This window comes from Cydia strobilella, chromosome 3 (genome assembly GCF_947568885.1).
Source record: "Cydia strobilella chromosome 3, ilCydStro3.1, whole genome shotgun sequence".
Lineage (NCBI taxonomy): Eukaryota > Metazoa > Arthropoda > Insecta > Lepidoptera > Tortricidae > Cydia > Cydia strobilella.
This window is the reverse complement of record NC_086043.1, coordinates 11,997,053-12,018,830: the sequence shown is the minus strand read 5'-3', so window position 1 is coordinate 12,018,830 and position 21,778 is coordinate 11,997,053. Positions and strand designations below refer to the sequence as shown.

At 37.9% G+C, this 21,778-nt stretch overlaps 5 protein-coding genes across 11 annotated transcripts in view; 1 reads left to right on the top strand and 4 right to left on the bottom strand.

Annotated features, from left to right (window-relative positions):
- LOC134755903 (carboxylesterase 5A) overlaps positions 1-6,017 on the bottom strand; it is a 31,081-nt gene extending 25,064 nt beyond the window's left edge. Inside the window, exon 1 of the mRNA XM_063692581.1 lies at positions 5,854-6,017. Coding sequence (XP_063548651.1) covers positions 5,854-5,949 — 96 coding nt within the window. The 5' untranslated portion in view covers positions 5,950-6,017. The remainder of the gene's footprint in view (positions 1-5,853) is intronic.
- The window catches only part of LOC134755913 (cytoplasmic tRNA 2-thiolation protein 2-A), a 177,092-nt gene that overhangs the window by 20,946 nt on the left and 134,368 nt on the right, over positions 1-21,778 (bottom strand). The gene's annotated exons all lie outside the window — the stretch shown is intronic.
- LOC134755915 (nuclear speckle splicing regulatory protein 1) overlaps positions 1-21,778 on the bottom strand; it is a 283,664-nt gene that overhangs the window by 259,277 nt on the left and 2,609 nt on the right. The window lies entirely within an intron of this gene.
- LOC134755912 (protein mono-ADP-ribosyltransferase PARP16) lies at positions 6,569-18,324 on the bottom strand. Its single transcript, XM_063692593.1, has 7 exons — positions 18,087-18,324; positions 17,234-17,378; positions 12,928-13,083; positions 12,193-12,402; positions 11,691-11,874; positions 10,960-11,133; positions 6,569-6,728 (listed from the first exon to the last, which is right to left on the bottom strand). Exons 1-7 carry the CDS (start codon positions 18,215-18,217, stop codon positions 6,577-6,579), a joined length of 1,152 nt encoding a protein of 383 aa, XP_063548663.1. The 5' UTR covers positions 18,218-18,324; the 3' UTR covers positions 6,569-6,576.
- LOC134755902 (aryl hydrocarbon receptor nuclear translocator homolog) overlaps positions 18,680-21,778 on the top strand; it is a 44,758-nt gene continuing 41,659 nt past the window's right edge. For 6 of the 7 annotated variants that reach the window (XM_063692578.1, XM_063692576.1, XM_063692574.1 and 3 more), the window contains exons 1-3: positions 18,680-18,865; positions 19,558-19,606; positions 21,393-21,473. In XM_063692578.1, coding sequence (XP_063548648.1) covers positions 18,838-18,865; positions 19,558-19,606; positions 21,393-21,473 — 158 coding nt within the window. In that variant the 5' untranslated portion in view covers positions 18,680-18,837. The remainder of the gene's footprint in view (positions 18,866-19,557; positions 19,607-21,392; positions 21,474-21,778) is intronic. The other variant, XM_063692580.1, reaches the window with a different exon arrangement.

Sequence of the window (21,778 nt, the reverse complement as noted above, 5' to 3'; positions counted from 1 at the left end):
ATCAGAGTCTTAGACCAAGCATAAAAGAGACCCTACACACAAATACCTACAGACAAATAGTGTATGACTCTACCCTATTTATAATCCTACCCTCTGGCCCTACTCTAGGTACACCCAAAGCACAGATCGCACTTACCATTGACCTAGTGCCTTGGAATATACACAAGTGTATCCCTACTAGAAGCTGGAAAGTTCGGTAGACCAAACCGAGATTAGCAAAACTAATGGTCCGTGTATTTGACTCCCCCTCCTACGCCCGCGGGCTAAAAGAAGTAGGAAGTAAGTCGCCCTATTCCGTGTCTATCAGTGGATCGGCACCCTTTGCACACACCAGCACCAACCACATGAGAGGTCCTGCCGCAACTAAGACTAAGTATATAATAACAGTCACGACAGAATCCTTCCCCGCAATCAGCACTAGCATGCGCCAGAGCTCCGAAATATATAAATATATTTAATAGGGGACCAGATCCCAATTACTGCCGACTTTAGTGAGCTCAGATTACTCCGAATGGCACGCACGTGATGCCCTCACTTCCATCTAACAGCTGGGCTTTGAGACCTGGGAGATAGTTCATCTCTTATGTTGGTAAAGAAGAGATGCCAGGCCCTCTCAAGCCTGGAACTAAAAGACTCCTAACCACCCATCACCTTTAACACCGCCAGGCGTGATGAATGTTTAGTTGGACAAACTGTCAGTCCAAGCAATGATCTGGCTTCAAAAATAGCAAAAGACCCCATAGAAAAGACACTAAAATAACTAAGAGTAATTTTACTAGTATAATTCACTCACAAAACAAACAAACTAAATAAAGAAGTGAAATTCCCTTAGGCACCATTATCCAAGCTTAACATTACGAAAATTACTTCTCGCAAAATTAAACCTAGACACAATTTCAAGTACCTGCTATGCAACGATATTGTCCCTGCATAACGTGGCGGCACTTAGAACAATACAGTGTAGAAAATTTCACTTCACGGCACTCAACACTACACACAACACATCAGTAAAGAATCTCCACCATAGTCCAAGTTTAGCGTTACGACGATATTGTCCCCGTAAAACCAAACACAGACCAATTCCAAGTCCTTGCTATGCAACGATATTGTCCCTGCATAACGTGGCGGCACTCGGAACAACTCAGTATCGAAAACTTTACAATAAAATAAAACCCATACATAGCAGCAAAGAATCTCCACAATAGTCTAGGTTCAGCGTTACGACGATATTGTCCCCGTAAAACCAAACGCAGACACAAATTCTAAGTTTAAATTTACCAAGATAATTCCAAGTAAAACAAACACAGAAAAAGTAGCAGAGAAACTTCGCTTACCAGTACGAAAATTACGCCCAAAAGCCAGAGTCACGACTAGTCCGATGGTTGAAGAATGAATGAATTCCCCCGTGCCCGCTCCGGCCTTTTATACCTTTTAGTAGCGACAGGCGACTTGCGACAGGCGACAAGCGACCAGCGACCGGCGACTGACGACAAGCGACCGACGACTAGCGACATAACAATAGGATATTGACGACAAGCGACCAGCGACAGGCGACCGGCGACCAGCGACAGGCGACCGGCGACAAGCGACCAGGGACAAGCGACCGGCGACATAACAATAGAATACTGACGACAAGCGACCAGCGACCGGCGACAAGCGACAAGCGACCGGCGACTGGCGACAAGCGACCGGCGACATAACAATAGGATACTGACGACAAGCGACAGGCGACCGGCGACAGGCGACCGGCGACCGGCGACCAGCGACCAGCGACAGGCGACAAGCTACAAGCGACAAGCGACAGGCGACAAGCGACAGGCGACAAGAGACAGGCGACCAGCGACAGGCGACAGGCGACAGGCGACTGGCGACAAGCGACAGGCGACTTATTAAGACAAACATTATCCAAAAAGTACCAGGATACCAGAATTGAGAAGGAGGTCGTTCGCCCCATGGCACATAACGGCGCTCGACTCAAGAAGAAGGTCATATGTCCAATTGTGATTACTAATCCTTACGGCCTATATCTTAACGTTTACAATCACTAAATGTCGATTTCCCCGATATCTATCCCTTTCACGCACGCGATGTTTTAGAAGGACAGAGACATTTACAACGACATCCACATTTCACGCACACATAGATAGCAGTTCAGTTTGAGGAGCCCAAACAAATTATAAAAGAAGGTGCGTTCTGAAATCCATTACGTATGAATCTGATATATTATTTTACTTTATGATATTTTTAGTTTATTTCCGAATTCTTCACTCACTTCAACGTGTTTTACGTTTATTAATAACAAATATGTTTTAAAACAACTTCCGGAAATTAAGATTTAACTATCTTTTACACGTAAATTTTACGATCAGAATGTAGTATCAAAAACGTTATTGCATGTCATATTGTACCAGGAGCACCTAAACGTCAGTTCGACATCCTGTCAAGCTGTCAGTCTCCGTGTCATTGTCAGCGCGCTGCAATTTGTTATTGAACCTTTTTTGTTTATTTCTAAGTTAAAATACGGATCAATTTAACGAGAACACTAGTGTTAAATAATAAAACATGGAATTAAGTGCTTCAAGTTTCATCTGTCAGAATACTTAGTGGAATTATGAACGAAATGTGCGACTGAAGAGGATTTCAGTTTTACAAAGGTATATTTTCCCATCTTCTATGTTTTTTTGTAATGAAAAATGAGCTTAATACTGAGCTATTTGGATACGACCAGTCACAGCACTCATATAAGAACAAAAGAGATTCGGACAAGTTTTGACAGACTTGGGTTCTCCTAAAGTATGTTTGAATATGTACGAGTATGACGGTTAAATTTTCTGTTGAGTACTAATATTGTCAGCAGAGGCTGCTAATTTTGTATTGCATTAGGTATTTTATTGAGTTATGTTTAATATTAGGTGTTTATAAGTATTTCATTACCTATACACCATGTTCCAAGTTAGTGTCTAATAGTTGAGTAATAAATTCTTAACAGGGTTATAGGCCCGGCACGCTTCCACTGCGCACAAATCCGGCCAAATCTGACAACTGTGACTGGAACCTTTGACTAAACTAAAGCAAAAGTTAAGAGCTAATAATTTGCTATATTTTTAAATTGATGATCTCCTATATTTAATATACCTATATGCTCAATCCACCCTACAAATACACTACACGGTGATAGAGCACCACTGCGTTTCATTTTACAGGCCCAATCGATGACGATGTGAATTTCTCGCCGGCTGAATTTCACCTAGTCCATACAAACGGAGTTTCGTTCTAATCTTAAAACTACGTGTTGGATTGTAATAAAACTTTGCACATACAATGACATGAGGTCTGTTATAGTTTATACGGAGCAGCCTGGAAGCCTAGAGCCAGCGAAGCAGCCTGGAAGCCTGGAGCCAGCGGAGCAGCCTGGAAGCCTGAAGCCGCCGAAGAAGCCTTGCGAAGCCTGGAGCCAGCGTAGCAGTGTAAAAGAAATGGAGCAAAAACAAGTTTCGTATGAAAAACATAAATTCGTGGTTTTTTTTTAACTATGGTATCTGAAGCTACATAAACGAATTACAGGCATAGATATATTTTATCCTACTGTAATAGAGGTCCACGCCGCGCCGGCGTGCCGCCGCCGACCAACCTCAGCGCGCCGCCGCCGCCGCCGGGTCGTTCAAAATTTCGCGCCGACCTCGAAATTCGAATAAATATGACGACCAAACCGACCAAAACAAACAATGCGCTTTCGCCATTCCGTGCGCTAGCGACTGGTCGCTGCATGCATCACTCCGATTCACTCCCGCCCGCTCCACTGACCCCCATCCCCACCGCATCATCTATCCATCACGCCGCGTGAGTGAAGTGAACGAACGAACGCTGGCTCACTCACTTCATTGCAGTGCTTGGCTTGACTAGTTTTTTTATGTGATAGTCAGCAAACGAGCAGACGAGCCGGCTGATGGGAAGCAGTCATCATCGCCCATGGACATAAGCAACATCACAGGAGCCATTAAGCATTGCCGACCCTTGAGAACCCTAAATACCCGCTTCTTGAAGAATCCCATGTCGAAGCGCAAAGGAAATACCTCAGGAGGCAACTCATTCCACATACTGCACGATCTGGGAAGAAACGAGCGAGATGCCCGTTTATTCTTGGTGTGCCATGTATCTAAGAAGTGAGGATGAGTTTTGCTCCTTTGGCGGGAGGTGCGGTGATAGAAACGAGACGATGGCACCAGATCAAAAAGTTCTTCGGAACATTCCCCATTGTACAGACGAACATGCAAAGAGAGCCAACGTCTCTCCGAAGACTAAAGAGGCTCTAAGCCGTCAGTAAGTTCGGGATCGCCGACAATACGAACTGTCCGCCGTTGGATGGAGTCAAGGGGAAGGAGCTGGTATTGTGGAGCGCCAGACCAGAGATGAGAACAGTACTCAATATGAGGTCGAACCTGCACTTTATATAACAAAAGTCGGTGACCCGGTGTGAAGTACTGTTTGGCTCTTTTGGAGGCCAGTTTGGCTTTTTGTTCCAGATGACTACGAAACTGGACTTCGTTCGTAATGTCGACACCAAGTATCGCGATACTTTTAGCGGTGGTAAGGGGAATGCCCTGAAACTTTGGCGCCGTGACAAATGGGGTTTTTTTGGCGGAAAACGCGCAGACTTGTGTCTTACTAGGGTTGAACTGGACGAGGTTACGTCTACCCCATTCGGAGATCTATTCAAGGGACGTCTCGATCTCAGACACAAGTCGCATCCTGCACTCCGACACCTGCTCAGGGGGGCGTTTGCGCGACCTGTATAACAGCTATCACCAGTGCTGTCATCCGCATAGCAATGAATACTGTTAGTAAATAACATATCATTGATATGCAGAAGGAACAGGGTAGGCGATATTGTATTGGGAACAAAAAAAAATGTTTCCTTAGCTTGCAGGGTTGGCGCGGTCACTTTTAAGCATTCCAGCTACAAGTACACCCAGTGAAAGGGTGTTTTCTGTAGCTGGGATGGTTTTGACTGCTAAGCGATCGCGCTTAAATCCGGCAAAGGTGAACAAAATATTTTTTATTTACGATAATTACAACCACTGTAGCTGTACTGTAATCAATTTTTAGTCAGTGATTGGAGATAAGAAATAAATGTTTATTCCTAGCATAGTTATGTTTTTTAAATTATTCCTTCTAAAAAATGTCCTCACGCCGGCGACGCCGCGCCGCGCCGGGTTCAAAACCCAGCGCGCCGCCGCCGGGTTTTTTGGCTGCGGCGTGGATCTCTATACTGTAAGTACAAAGTTTCAGAGCAATCGTTTTAAAATGAGAGCTTAACTACAACTACGTTTGTATGAAGAACCAAGCTTGCTGCAGCCTCTAACTATACTCTTAAGTTGTAATATGTACGATTTGTGAAGTAAAGAGAAATGATATATTTACATGTATGTGTGAACACCCACCAATGGTTTCATAATAAAATTGTATGGAGCGAGAGCGATGGTGTGGTACGGCCTTTACTGTAGGCAACAAGGCCTAATATAGCAATAAGTATAGGTTCATTAAGGACTAAGAAGTGAATTTAATTCAGTATTTTCTTAACTATAGGTAAACATGATGCTAATAAGCTTTACTACATAGTATAAAACAAAGTCACTTTCCGCCTTCTGTCCATCCGTCTGTCCCTATTGTATGCTTAGATCTTTAAAACTACGCAACGGATTTTGATGCGTTTTGAGTGATTCGATCAAGAGGAAGGTTTATATGTATAATAATTTGTAAAGGTTTTATTGTAAATTAGTTGAACTACCCGTGCGAAGCTGGGGCGGGTCGCTAGTTATACATAAAATAAATGTAATGCGGTTTTATACTTACCCCAACAATCCGTCCTTGTGGTAAAGTTACAGTAGGATCTTGAGCAATTACACGGGAGAGTGTAAACAGGCACCAAAATAAGTATACACTGTCCATTTTCTTTCAAATAAAACAAAATATACGGAATATACGAAAGTTCAAATACCGTGGCCTATTTTGCAAACCCGCGCTTTATATACATATATCTGTGTTCCTATTTGATTCGACGTCACGATAATACGTGTCGTAACAGTCGTTCGGTCAGTCAGGACGACGGAACTCATGTGAGATGAGCATAACATTATGTTTCGATGGACATTCGGCACAATAACAATTAGATCGTACAATGATTGCGCTCCAGCCCATGACGGGCACCGTGACGACCTACCGTCATTGTTCTAACACGAGCAATTCGGTTTGCGACAATATTTTTGAAAATTGTGTAACGTGTGGATGTAAAATACTTAATTGGTAGAAAAAAACCAAATATATATAGGTGCATGTTGGTTAAACAAGCACATTACATTAACGTACCTACTCAAAATATACATAAGTAAATAAACAGTAGTAGGTAACCGAAATTAGTAAAATACCAGGCTATACAAAAACTCTTTATTTGAATTTTGTAAGTTGACTTACTAAAAAACAATATTACTTACGGTAAATTTAACACAAGTAATCAAACAACAATCATACCATACACACCTGTATGCATATATGTACATAATGAAACTATTTCGGAAATCAAGATTTAAAATCAAATTTACTCAGTATTGATTCGTAATAGTGCTGTATTGGTTGGTTATTTGCAAATCCGATGGTCGCCAGCATTAATCCGTATCCAAGAAGTATTGAAAACAGTTTATGTCTTGAAACCCATTGGCATAATCCGCGTTCTGAAAAATATGTTCCCATTCAGACCTAAAAGCTTAATATATGTAATTAAGGGTCACTTTTGAGAAGCAAAAGGACAGATTTGGATAAGTACCTACACATAATTATGTATAAGTATTCCGTTCAAGTGCTGCTGCTCTAGGTTAAGAGCCAACAGGAGTGGTCATTTCTCCATACAAACGTACTCGACTGTTTCCTCCGTGGTTTTTGAAGCTAGAGCAATGATTTTTTCAACACAGATTAATATTGTCAATATCTGTGTCGGTGTGTTTTGCTTTTTTTGATATTTTTGTTTTTTAAGGCGCTAGAGCCCTTCAAACATGGCCAAAAATGGCCTCACTGACTATGCCGCAATAAGAGGCGTGGTATTCAAAACTGATATCAATTAGCCAAAAAATCAAAACAGTCCGACACAGACAATTTCATAATCATTTAGATTTCCAAATTTGGTAACGATTGGTTAAGTTTTGGAGGAGGAAACAGTCGAGTACAAAACCTCGATTTTTGAGATTTTTACGCAGGATTTTTCGCCAAAGCTGCAGTTGTCCTTATCGAACTAATTTTAGGGGCGGGGTCAAGTTTCTAAATACGTACACAGACAGAAAAGTGATGGGCAATAGTCGACATTGAATGTCGATAATCTAGTGATGTGATAAGATCGATAAACCATAACAAAGTCGCGATTTGCCTCTTAGTAGGCGAAGTAAGTAAAGTGAGTATGCACTTTGGCCTCAGGGGATATCGTTTAACACGATTTATTATTCCTTGGTTCATACAAAGCTGAGCTGACGCACTAGCTACGAGATTAAGTCCTGGCTACCCCAGTTTGCCTCTATTTCTACATATCTGTTGCTATGAGATCAAATTTGGTATAACTTTTTTGTAAATTAGGGACAAATAATTTATTTTAGAAATAATAGTTCTACATTTTCATACACAAATCTGAATTATACGTTAAAATTATATATAATTTTTGGTCACTGTTTGCTCTTTAGAAGCAAATTGTGGTGAAATCAAATGCACTAAAAATTAATTACACAATTTAGTCAATTTATTCTTTATTTAGAAAAGTATCAGTTCTAAGTACGTATTCATACATTTGATTGTAAAAAAAAATTAGTAATACTTTGGTTAAAATATTGTTTTATATTTTACAATTTTCACTATTATTCTAAAATTTATTTTAAACAAAGTATTAATTTGATTAAAACGTTTATGACGTGATCTTATTAAGTATGTATAAGAAAAGGGCTCCACGAGGCGAAATACGTTTTACGCCAATTATTTTATTTTATTTTATTTACAACAAAGAGGAAAGTTCGAGAAAAATGTGGTTACTTAATAATTGCCTAACTTGTTGAAAAAATAACTTTGCATAATATCAACTTATAACCGTAGTATATTCCATGATATGTTTTAAATACACCATATTTTTTTCTAATTTTTAAAATAATATTTAATACCTTTAAAATAATATCTGTCTGTCTGTCTGTCAATCTATCTGTCAGTCTGTCTAGCTGTGCAGTAGCTAGTGATAGCTAGACAGTTGCAATTTTTACAGATGATGTATTTCTGTTGCCGCTATAAATACTAAAAACAGAATAAAATAAATATTTAAGTGGGGCTCCCAAACAACAAAGGTGATTTTTTTGCCGTTTTTTGCGTAATGGTACGGAACCCTTCGTGCGCGAGTCCGACTCGCACTTGGCCGTTTTTTGTTAATAGCTTTTGAACTTTTTTTATGTGGGAATAAACGCTTCGAATACATTTTTCTAGACATCATTCCGAATCTAATGAGGTATCATACATATTTTTCGGAGTTAGTATCTCTATAAGTGGCAGCCGTACAAGCCCAATTTCAAAGAAAAACTGCAAATCGATGTGCAGGTTAGCCGTTTGGCACACGCATACTAAGATGTCAAAACAAAATTTTTGACCCGCAGTTCCTAAAAAAATCCCTTAGGGGTGTGCTACAACATTATTTTTTTGTATGGAAAAAAACATTTTTTTCTCAATAACCTATCGTGTGGTATCATACGAAAGGGCTTTTTGAGGCGATTAAAAGTATACCACATAATTACATTTTAGCCATTTTTTTTTAAATTAAAACATAGAATTTTCAAAACATACCAAGTTTGGGGTCAAGTTAAAGGGTTAAAGAGGATATATGGATATTACGTATCATTGTATGATTAATATGTACCGTATCTGCAGTACAGTTCCATAAGTCTCGCAAAATAGGTATTGAAGCAGAACGGCCGGTCCGGGCCGTAGCAACTACGCTCGCATTCCATTGCTAATTGTTCTGTTTATAAGTTGTTGATATACCCGACAAAAAAAAGAAAAAAGTGTTTTTTGTTTAATTTAGTTTAATTTGTATACTTTTAGTTTAAGTCACATATGTTAATACCTACAGTATTAAGTTATTTGTTATAAGTTAAGTGTGCGCTCACCGATAAAATGTATTTTGCATGAAAAAAAATTAATTCTCGTGTAAGTGAATATTATGTATTCTAATGAGAAAATAAAGATCTTTAAACCTAACTGTGTCACTTTGTATTGAAAAAAAAAAAAACTAAATAGAATTATTTTTAAAATTGATTTTTTGGGGTTAGATATGAGGATATCACGTATCATTTGTGGTATATTGTACTTATTTATACTTACTTATATACTTGGTATGTTTTGAAAATTCTTTTTGTTTCAATTTAAGAAAAATGGCTAAAATGTAATGACGTGGTATATTTTCAGAATCGCTTTAAAAAGCCCTTTCGTATGATAGATAAGAGAAGAATACGATAGGTTTTAAAAAAATATTTTTTTTTATACAAAAAAAAAGTTTCAGCACTCCCCTCCCAAGGGAATTTTTTATTTAGGAACTGCGGGTCAAAAATTTTGTTTTGACCTTTAGTATACGTGTACCAAACGGCTAACCTGTACATCGATTTGCGGTTTTTTATGCGAACAGCGTACACTATATTTTTCACCACCTTGAACGTTTTGTAGACTATTGTCCCAAATTGGGGTTTCATATTTATTCCGAAGAGGATTAGGAGCTCTTCAAACATACCTATTTTTACCAAAATCTGACTCATAAATAAAAAACGGACCATTAATAAAACTGTATAATTACATCAACGTAAGAAATGTCACACGTTTCTTTGTTATGATAATTTTATCTAACCTGAGGCTTTCTTTTTTTCTATTCAACGAAGCCGGAGAGCGGCAAATTTGTTTTTCATCACACTTGCTCGAAAATATCTTATTTCATGCAGGTGTACTGAAGGGAAAAGGCCTATATTGTTCCCGCGGGAGTTATAGCTTTCTTTTTTAATTAGATATGTCACTAATTCATACGAAGTACGAACCAAGTAAGTTATAAGTAAAATACTTTGTTTAAAGTATAAGGGTGTGTAAGGGAGTTTTACTTCTAAAATACTGAAAATTATAATTTAGTATTTTTGTTTATAATATTTAATTGGATTAATTTAATAGCCGTTTAAAATATTTTTACAAAAAAAAAACAATCGCGGCTGAATGCCGAAGGTCTGTGCCTTAGATGCCTAACCTGTCAAGAAATGACAATATGGCGGACGAATATTTGAAATGTCACCGTATTTTAAAATTATTTTCCTGAAAATTTAGTTTTTCATCACAAGTGTAACGAAAACCATTGTGTGTAACTCCGGGGGTAAGAATATTGTAAACTCCTCCTTTACAAAATCTCACTTACCCCCCTTGTTGCACAATGTAGGTACTAATAACACAGCGTGCCGAAAGTTGATACTTTCCGCACGGAAATCAGAAAAGAAACGATTGTTTTTTTACTCTCCTGTAAAATTCAAAATGTTAATTGGATTGCAGGTTGTAGAAGGATATTGAATTCAGCTACCTAAAATCAAGAAGTTAAATCACAATAAAAGAAAATAAGTAAACGCTCAGTGGTGGTAGCGAGCTAAGCTAACGAGTTATTAACCGAAGAAAAAGTTTGTAAGAACTAGGTACCTATAGCCTATGATATGCCTATATAGCGGGCCGCGACGCGACTTGCAAGCACAAGGTCCGCGAGCGCAAATGACGTGCGCGTCTGTGTGCGTGCACCACACACACGGGGATATGGCGGCGCCGCCTCCGTCAGCGCGACGGCAATAATCACTTTGAAATCTCAAAATTGAGAATTCGCTGAGCTCCTGTTTTGTTGCTGTTGCTGAGTGTTTATGTTGTGTTAGTTACCATTATGCCTGTTACCGCTCGTGGTTGGAAACCTCATTAAAGTCGGTTGCTTGGCATACACCAAGATGTAGCGCACGCGTATCAGGTCGCTGTTGGTAACGATGTAGTGAGCGGCAGGTCTGCGATCGGCAGTGTGTCTGTCATATCCAGCTCTACCAGTGTCTCCGGAATAACCTATATTAAATAATACAAAAATAAACAAAGTCATCAACTCATCACAAAGATACAGATATAGGACACATTTTGCCAACTTTTCCTTAAACATGATTATACTTAATTTAGATCAGGGACTTCAAGAGGGAGGGCGCGCTAGACTGTGTCTAAAGGGTGGTATTCCACCTGTCCAATTTCATGGTCCAACGTGCATTGCGTCTCACTCTCTTATTAAGCAAAATGTGAGACGCAAATACACATTGGACCAAGATATTGGATATATGGGGTACCTCCCTAAGTCTATCTAATCTAATATACCTATAGATAAGAGAAAACATCCGAACAGCACTGCACAACTTATTAAGTTAGGTAGGTAGGTACCCTTGAAGGGCGGAGTGAGACTGCATGACAATCGTTGATTTGATTCGAACTACGAAATAAGTTGGTTACTTATTCGAGTTATTCGTAATCTGATAATCTGAACTGAATTTAGTCCATTTAAAAAGAGATTCAACTCAACTAAGTGCTTACACCCATGTCCTTTTTATGGTAAATGGTGTAAATTATGACTTTCCGACCTTCATTAGAGCTCGGTTTCTGGTAGTTGATGCCCTCCGGCGCGTCGATGAGCTCGCAGAGCGCGACGCAGGAGATGTGCCCGCCGATGCAGCTGGCGCCCCAGCCGAACCCGCCGCGGCTGTACGGCAGACTGGCGCTCAGCTCGCTGGTTAGGTACAGGCCGTTTCCGACCATTGTACATTGCTATAGTTGGTCAAACCAAATTGTCAGTAAATAAGAACAAAACAAACTATACTCATCCTTTTCTTTTGGGTGCTAGTACTAGTGAATGACAGAGATAGTATGATTCTCTCTGTCTATGTTTGAAGTTTATTTTAATTAATAGTTGTCGTTATTTTATTTTTTAATAATATTTTTTCCTTCCCAGTATTTAGCTCACCTCGTACTCCTCGTAGCTTTGACCCAATTAGCTTCTGAGAGTCTTTTCGAGCCGGTGTGTTAATTTTTGATTATACCTAATTAAATATTAGGCCATGCGATACACATTCATTGGTAGGGTACCTTATTCAAATGCTGCTGCACACTAAAACTAAGCATCGAGTAAAAGTTTTCCAAGTGACTTCCATGATATGCGTATAAAATGTTATGGTTCTTCGCCAAATCCTTCCATTTCTGCTCCGCATTGGATTTGGAAGTACTCAAAACTTGGAAAATGTACTGAGGTCTCGGTGCAGCCTCAATGGAGTCAACGTAGCTTAAAATTTGATCATACTGCAAGACAGCAAATGGAAGAAGTTTGTAAGTGTTATATATAATACAGAAGGCGTTCTACTCTATGGTCGCATTACTCCACCGATTCTTATGAAATTTCGTGAGCACTTAGCAGGTTCAGTTTTTGGAAAATTCTCATAATGGCGAATTTGGACTCGCGAGATTTACAGCGTAGAAAGATTACAAACACTAGTTTATTTTTTTGGTTAGTGTCATGGTATAATAATATACTCCGCCTGGTACTCTCTTCCGAGACTCGCGAACCACGTGACTGGCACAAGCCTACGTCACCGTGAACCTTTTAACAGCACGATGACGTAGGCTTGTGTCAGTCACGTGGTTCGCGAGTCTCGGAAGAGAGTACCTTGATTTATTATACCATGGTTAGTGTTCGGGACTTCGGGCCAGTAACTACAACGGTCAGTACCTATAGGGAACCGTCAATTTATATGCTAAAATCTTTATGACAAATATGTCAAATTGGGAGCTAAATTTGCCAGTGTTAACTTAAAATAATCAACGTACCGAATCTGGTTGCAAGGTTTTGAGTGCGGGCTCCTTCAGCCTCACAAGAACATAAAACAGTAGGTGTATAATATCACTGACTTTACTCAAGTCCTCTAGGTTTATCAGTTGTTCAAGTACGAGGTCCAATGCTGGGACGTCACTAACAACGCTCAACTGAAACAAAGTAACTTAGTACCTAACATATGTTAGCCTATCATTGAGGAGTGTCTTTTCAAAAGGGTTTATTTCTCTATGAAAAACCATACAAAAATAAGCCTTGTGAAAAAACTCACAAAGCTTATTTTTGTATGGTTTTCCATAGAGAAATAAACCCTTTTGAAAAGACACTCCTCAATTATCCTCGGCTAGCAGTCTATACACCGTGTTTTTGAATTCCGTTAACTTCGGGGTATGCTTAAATACGTTTAAGAAAACTGAATGGCATAGTTAATTTAACAAAAACTATATTTTTTATTTTTTATAAAAAGTAATTAAATGTTGCATATAGCGTTGTGTTGTTGTAACACGGGCATTACATTTTTGTTTATTGTCCAGGAAAAATCTTCGAAAGATTCCCCAGCGCCTGGAGGAGACAATGAGGATATGTGAGATTTCTACTCACTAAAAAAACTGGGGTGTTCGTCTCTCTGCCTTTGGGGTGGAGTCAAGGGCACGCGGCGTCACTCATCCGCAACACGGGCATTACATTTAACTCAACCCACACTCAACCAAATAATTAAAAACTGTGACATATCAATGTCATTTCGAACATCGATCGTCCGAGATAGTACTTAAAGTTTAGTGGCAATATTAGATTGTTAACCAAGGGTTGAAAGGCACCCATTTCTGTCGAGGTAGTTTGGCGCTCGAACGCAGTGAGAATTTACGGTGGGGCATAATAAAAAAGTGACTGTGACAAGGACAAACAATAATAGCTCTTTCTCTGCTACTCCTACTCAAATATAGATAAGACTATCCCGATCCCGCTCGGTCATTTCCCTATTTCCCCCCCACCCCTCATGCCTGATCGACTGCGTATCGTATCGTATCGTATCGTATCGTATCGTATGGTATGGTATGGTACATATTATATGTATAACATTTTTTTTCTGTTTATTCTGTGTAATTCGAAATACATTTTAACCTTTAATATGTTCTCACTACTGAGGTGAAAAATTATGTGTGCAACACGAGAGCAAAGTTATTTTACATCTCGTGTTTTTGAGTCCCTCGCTACGCTCAAGATTCTGATTAATTATAGAATCTTTCGCTTTCTCGGGACTCAAAATAAACACTCGCAAGAAAAACCAACTTTCTTGATGCACAAATAACTGTTTATTGATTATCTCCGAAATGAAGTTAATTACAATTTGAGAAATTTAGTTGATTTAAGCTCAGGAATGCACCCTTGAAATTAACGGAAAAAAAGAAAACACGGTGTACTTACCTATCCATACTATAATCCATACTAATATTATAAAGCAATAGCAAGCGAAAGTGTGTTTCTGTATGTTTGTCTGTTACCTCTTCACGCTAAAACCGCTGAACCGATTGAGTTGAAATTTAGTATAGAAATAGTTTGAGTCCCGAGGAAGGACATAGGGTAGTTTTTATCCTGGAAATCATCCTTTAAATCCTGGTGGAAGTTTGTATGAGGAATCGATAAAATGCAGATTGGATAAAAAATAAGCTACCTAAATTACTAACTCCACGCAGACGAAGTCGCGAGAAAAAGCTAGTATAAATATAATAAATAATTTTCTTTGTTTAATGTTGACTGTTCACATTGTCGGAGAGAACTTTGATAACAATCGCCCGCACAACTGCTAAGGGACTGCTGCTTGCGCTCAGCTTCGGTGAAAAAACAATAATTTTTAAGAAAAAAAAAAACCGACTTCAATGGGGGGTGCCGCTGAAAGTTCACTTATTGTTGATGGTGCACTCTTAGATTCCAGACAATTAAATGAAAAAGACAGCATCTTTTGCCTAATTATGTAGAAAAGGAGGTAAAACCACCCATTTTTCTAGTAGCATTTCGTTTTTGTAAGGGTCGCAGTTCTAACCTAACCTAACCTACTTTTCTGATAGCATTTCGTTTCTATAAGGGTCACAGCTCTAACCTAACCTAACCTACTTTTCTGATAGCAGTTCTGTTCTGTGAGAATCGCAGTTCAAAACCCACCCACCCACCTAACCCACTTTTCTAGTAGCATTTCCGGGTCCGGGTCTGGGTCCGGATACGAGTCCGGGTCTGGGTCCGGATACGAGTCCGGGTCCGTGTCCGGCTGTCCGGGTCCAAGTTTGGGTCAGAGTTCGGTCCGGGTCCGGGTCCGAGTCCGAGTCCGAGTTGGGGTCCATGTCCAGACCCGGGTCCGGGTCCGAGTCCGGGTCCAAGTTTGGGTCTGGGTCCATAAGGAAGAGAACAAATCGCCAAACGTGAACTATGTGTCATTAAAGAGTTCCATTCTGATCATCATCAGCAGTTCCACTTCATTAAATGTCACTTTTTTTATGTAAATGCTGGATTTGTTGATGAAAATACAAAAATCACTATATGTATGCCTTTCACATTTGAGGAGTTCCCTCGGTTCCTCGTGGTTCTCATCATCAGAACTCGAGCTTGACAAAAATATGTCTTAAAAACTTAAGTTGCTTAACACACATAAAGAAGAGGACAAATCGCCAAACGTAAACTAACCGTCATTAAAGAGTTCCATTCTGATCATCATCAGCAGTACCACTTTATCAAATGGCACTTTTTAAAATGGAAATGCTGGATTTGTTGATAAAAATTCAAAAATCACTATATGTGTGCCTTTCACAATTGAGGAGTTCCCTCGATTCCTCATGGATCCCATCATCAGAACTCAAACTTGACAAAAATGTTTCTTGAAAACCTAACTTGCTTAACAAACATAACGAAGAGGACAAATCGCCAAACGTGAACTATGCGTCATTGAAGAGTTCCGTTCTGATCATCATCAGCAGTTCCACTTCATCAAATGTCACTTTTTTAAATGGAAGTGCTTGATTTGTTTATGAAAATACTAAAATCACTATATGTAGCCTTTAACATTTGAGGAGTTCCTTCGATTCCTCATGGATCCCATCATCAGAACAGCTTTTTGACAAAAACGGGACCAATCTGTATGTATATACTTACAATCAAAAAAAGAATTTTCAAATCGGTCCAGAAATGACGGAGTTATGGAGTAACAAACATAAATATAATAAAAAAAAACCGAATTGAGAAACTCCTCCTTTGAAATCTTGAAGTCGGTTAAAAATTGTGGAGATCCACAGCGACGGATTGTATCCATCCATATTATAATAATAATAATATTATAAATGCGAAAATGTGTCTGTCTGTTACCTCTTCACGCTTAAACCGCTGAACCGATTTAGTTGAGATTTGGTATACAGCTAGTTTGTCTCGGGGAAGGACATAGGATACTTTTTATCCCAGAACTCATCTCTCAAGGGGGCGAAAAGGGGGGTGGAAATGTGTATGGGGAATCAATAACCGCTGAACCGATTTAGATGAAACTTGGTATGGAGATAGTTTGAGCTGTGGGGAAGGATATAGAATAATTTTTATCCCCGAAATCATCCCTTAAGGGTTAAAAATGGGGTGGAAATCTATAGAATGGACCAATTTGGGGTTGAAAAAAGGATGGATTTGAAAGTAGATTAATTGTTTAAAAATTAAGGTACCCAAATTACTAATTCACGCAGACGAAGTCGCGGGCAAAAGCTAGTAAATGTATATTATGTATATTCATTCGCAGCGCGTGTTTGCCCTTGCATTTTATTAAGACTTTTAATTATTTGTATGTTGATCGATTACGAATATTTGTTCCTGAGTTATGGATGATTTTAATGTACCTACCTTTATAAGTATTTGTATATAGGTATATCTATAAGTATAGGTATTATATCTATCGTCGTCTAGTACAGTACCCACAACACAATGCTGTGGGACTAGGTCGGCAAACCTCGGCTCGCGAAACGCATGCGCATGCGGCTCTTTGGAGGTACGATTGCGGCTCTTCAGGGGATCAAAAACTTCACATTAAGACTTTTTTAGACCACTGAAAATAACATTTGCAGCTCTTTCAGATTTCTAAAATTGGTGATTCCTATTGTGGTTGGCTCTTCTTTTCAAAAGTTTGCCGACCCTAGGTCGATTTGTGTCATATTTGTGTAAAGCTCGCTCCAACCTACGCGGCGCGAAGCCGCGAACGCTTTGCTAATCTATATTTATATAATCTGTGCAGCACCAGGTAACACTATCATATAATAAAAGTTTAAATAATGGGTTTACCAATTCGTCCATATCCTTCACCCCATTTTTTAAGAAAGCTGGAGGGAATGGCCTTAGGCAGCTTTCGTATCTGAAACTAAACGCCGCTGCGACGAACAAACTCCATTTTATGTCACAGGCTTTGAAATCCTTTTCAAGTATACATCTGTAACATATAACATAATATTTATCTTATAGAAAATGTTTGTGGATAGGTATACTTAGGTTAAGAATGCCGTTTATTAGGTTAAAAACTCGCTCTTGTTCCCAGTTTGCACCTATAGTGTTAGAATTGCCGTTTTATTTATATTAGGATTTATCATTGATTTGGTAATGTAATAACTATCATAATAATTAAATTAGTATTTAAATTGTTTTAATATACCTATATATTCTACTCTCCGCCAACCATCCGCCAACGTATACTGTCACAGTGGCGCCATAGTTTTAGCCACCGTCCGCGGACGACGGTCGAGGGTCGGTGGGCGATGAGAAAGAGACAACACACGTTGCCGGCGACAGACATTTGATTAATAAAATTATATCTGGATTTTTATAAAAGACTCGCCTAGCATTACCAGACACAGTAATTGTTATTGAAGCAAATAAAAGTCGTTTAAAAGTTCCTGAGTCTTTTACTGAAGCTCGCCGTTTTACTCAAGCACGGCATTGCCTTTTATTACCTACGTTAAAACTTTAACTTAAAATATTCGCTCATCCCCATGCAGGCTACAAGCTTTATATTCAGTGTGATAACGGTAATGAAACTGTTCGTCGGGCTCATAATTTGAACGAAATAAGTATAAGTATACCTATATAGGTATGGTATTATTGTTTTTATACTATTTTCCTCAAATGGGTTTTTTTAGTTTACCTTAGGTGAGCAGCTTTTTTCGCAAGAGTGTCTAGTTTTGGCTGACTGTTATCTGGTATGGCTTCAGATGTGGACACAATATTGTAAATAGTGCCAGTATCAGATAACACGTCTAGCTGATGTTTTTCCATTATATTCTATTCGTAATACATTAGTGCTTTTGGTTTGTTTTCATCACATGTAGAATCATAATTTTAATAATTTGTATTGCCAAATATTATAGATAATGACATATTATTTTTTGAAATAGCTATTTTTATTCTTTAAATAATTAGTTGTTATTTCTTCGTGGCCTGATATTCTTTTAAAACTTGCCGCGTTATTATTTTTCAGATGGTAAGTCTCATTGAAATATGGCAGCCCTAATATTTGTTGCCAATAGTAAATATTAGGCAACATAGTAGATTTTAATACGAATATAGACTTCTAGATTTTTCTTTGAAATATATTCATGAATTTACACATAATTAGAACTTTTTATACTTGTTCTTTAGCTTATTCTTTAGTATTTTTACACTTACGTAAACAATATTTAAAAATTATGGTAGAAAAATCTATTACAGGTGGCAAGAAATGGAATGTCTAGTAGAAAATGCCAAAAGTAATAAAAATGGCGCTTATGTTGAGCAGTTTACGATAAACATACGTTTGCAGTGTGTACTTTATTGATGTAATTATTTTGTTGTGATTTATGGTAAATTGTATTATTAGGAAGTGATACCATATCGTGGACTAATGAGTTTATTGACCGATGTCTGCCCTGGCTCCCAATATCCCCGGTTGGTGTTCTTATTTCGTTGTGTTAAAATAAATTTTGTCTCCATCATTTAGATTCGCTTTGATCGCTAGCCATTGTGTATGTAAAGATGGTAATCTAATGCATATTATTTAGTATTCTTAAGTTGTCTTAGACTCCGTTATAAGTTATCGACCATACTGACGTTGTCTCGAGTTGTTAGCAACGTTAAAAGCCAAATAACACATTTACTTCTTTAATATTTGACACAAATTAAATTTCTGAAACTTTTATTTATACCTATTATTTATTTTGGTCATAGTTAACGAGAGCTGAAGTGACATGATTTGTTTTTATTCATTGTTGCTGACTAAGGTCAAGTGGTTTTCATAACATAATTACGAATTCCTCGAACGGGTGATTTCTAAGTACTAGGGTGTTTAACTTATAAGTTAACTTTCCCTGACATAACTGCATAATGTTATCTTTTGCATAATTTTTTATTAGGTATAAAGTCCAGTGAAAATGTAATGCTCTGTGGTTAATATTTGTAGTATGCACTTTACATGACCTAATTTTAATTTGCAATACATATGTAAAATTTCCTTAACATAACTGAACATTTATTCAATAAATATGGAAATAAAACATATATAATATCATTAATTATTTCTGAACACTGTTGTGGCTGTAAATTCGTATTTCATAAAATAAGCAAGCTAGTACTTGTTGTAGGGGCTGACCCAGCAAAGGATATACAAAAGCGCCGTGCTGGCAGTATTGGGTGAGTGTTATTTAATTTGCAAAGTGTGTCACTCTTGAGTTGATATTATACATTCTATGCAAAATAGCAATTTGCTGCACAGCACCTGTGTATCATATTTATTTCCACTAAATACCTAAAAGTTCACAATTTATTCAGTCAGGTTTTTTTAGATCTGTTTGAATCAAACTTTATCAAAGTTATGGGTAAACTTTGATAAGCCGTAACATAAAGAAAAGTAGTTAACAAAACTAGGTTGTTGTGAGGGGGTGGCAGATATTTAGGCAGTTTACTCATAATAGATGTTTGAATTGTATTGGCAGTGATAATCAGCTAGATAGACGTTCAGTCTTATCTAATCCCAGTTGCTCTGTCCAGATAAATACTTATTGCCTACTAAACTAAATGTCCTAAACTGTCTCACATTATAAAAAAGCCCTTGGAATGCATTAAATACCCATGAATTTAACATTCAACACAATAACAAATGAATCTAACAACCACTTCCTAATTGGTATTGACTGCCTGCAAAGCTGGTGGTCATGTTCAAATTTTTTATAAGGATATTTAGTACAAATTTTTTTAGTATTTGTTTAGTAAGGTTTTAAGTGGACCCAGGCTTAGTGATCTGGAACAATACAGATTTGATTATGTGAGACCCATTGGATTATGGGTTTTTTTTTCAGTATCACTACATAATTTGAATAAAACATTACTTTGTCAAATTAACTTAAAACAAATTATTGAAAAAAAAATTAATAACATTCTGTGATTGAATAAATAGGTATGTTGTTTTTCTTACCAAAATGTAATTGATTATGTACTTATTGGTTGTCATCAAAGTTAGAAATCAACCTCTTCATCATAAACAAGTGCAAGTTGGACTCGCCCATCGAGGGCTTCGTACTTTTTAGTATTTGTTGTTATAGCGGTTACAGAAATACCAACTAAAATATAAAAGTTTCAACAGTCTAGCTATACATCATGAGATACAGCCTGGTGACAGACAGACGGACAGCGGAGTCTTAGTAATAGGGTCCCGTTTTCACCCTTTAGGTATGGAATCCTAATAAGCTTATCCCTAAGAGTAGTTACGCCTTTCCAAAAAACGCAAGTTCTCGCCTGAAGAGCATTTTGCCGCCCATACTTAACATGATGTCTTGTTTAAAATAATAGATAAATTAGGTTGTAATAATTTTTATGGGATAAAATAAATCAAAAACTATTAAAAAAGTAGCATTTATTATACATAGATTTACACTTAGTTGTACAAAAAAAAATTAGCTTGACAAATAATCGAACTTAAACTATCGTAAGACATATTTCAAAATATTTAGATCAGTACGGTTTTTACTCACTATTATTTTTAGTCGCTTTTGGCGACATGTTTTGGATTCTTTGGGAAGCGACTAAAAATAATAGTGAGTAAAAACCGTACTGATCTAAATAGCTTGACAAATGTTCCGTAATCACAGTTTTTTCATTATGGGTGGCAAAATGCTTATAGCGTGAGCACTCTAGGGTTAATAAAAATGCCAATAATACAAAAAATCTTGACTTAGTCATTTGGTCAATTAGGTAATGTTATACCTACTGATATACCAATACTAACAACGGAAGTCAGCTAAATTGCATGATTTTCTATGTGGAAAGATCTCAGGAACTTCATCCAATTTCATAGAGATTTCTGATAAATCAATCAATCACTTTATTCCTTCACCCTTCCCAACATTGATGGTACAGAACTTTATATCATAAATTTGGAAATGCATCTCTTAATAAACGCTAATTTGTATTGTATTGACAGATCCGATGAAGACGACGCAAGTGGGGGGAAGTACACAAGGATGGAGGAGGACAATATTCAAGACAAAGAGAGGTTTGCAAGGTAAGAAATTCGAATCTTTTTAATTTGGAACCAGTAATGCTAAATGCCTGCTAAACCATTGCTGAAATAAAGCCTCCTGAGTTTTCCTACAATGGCTGGTCTCTAGTTGCCTTCGTGCCATGATTCTCCGCGATCTTAAGAGGCCGTAGTCGATTTTGGAGCAAAAATGTAAAATTGATACATTTAGTCGTTGAAATTATACACGTTTTGTTACGTAATATCTAAATAACAAGTATTGATTTCTATTAGCACGTCTAACATGGACAAAAAAATCCCTACATGCGCTTTATATATGGACATGTCAA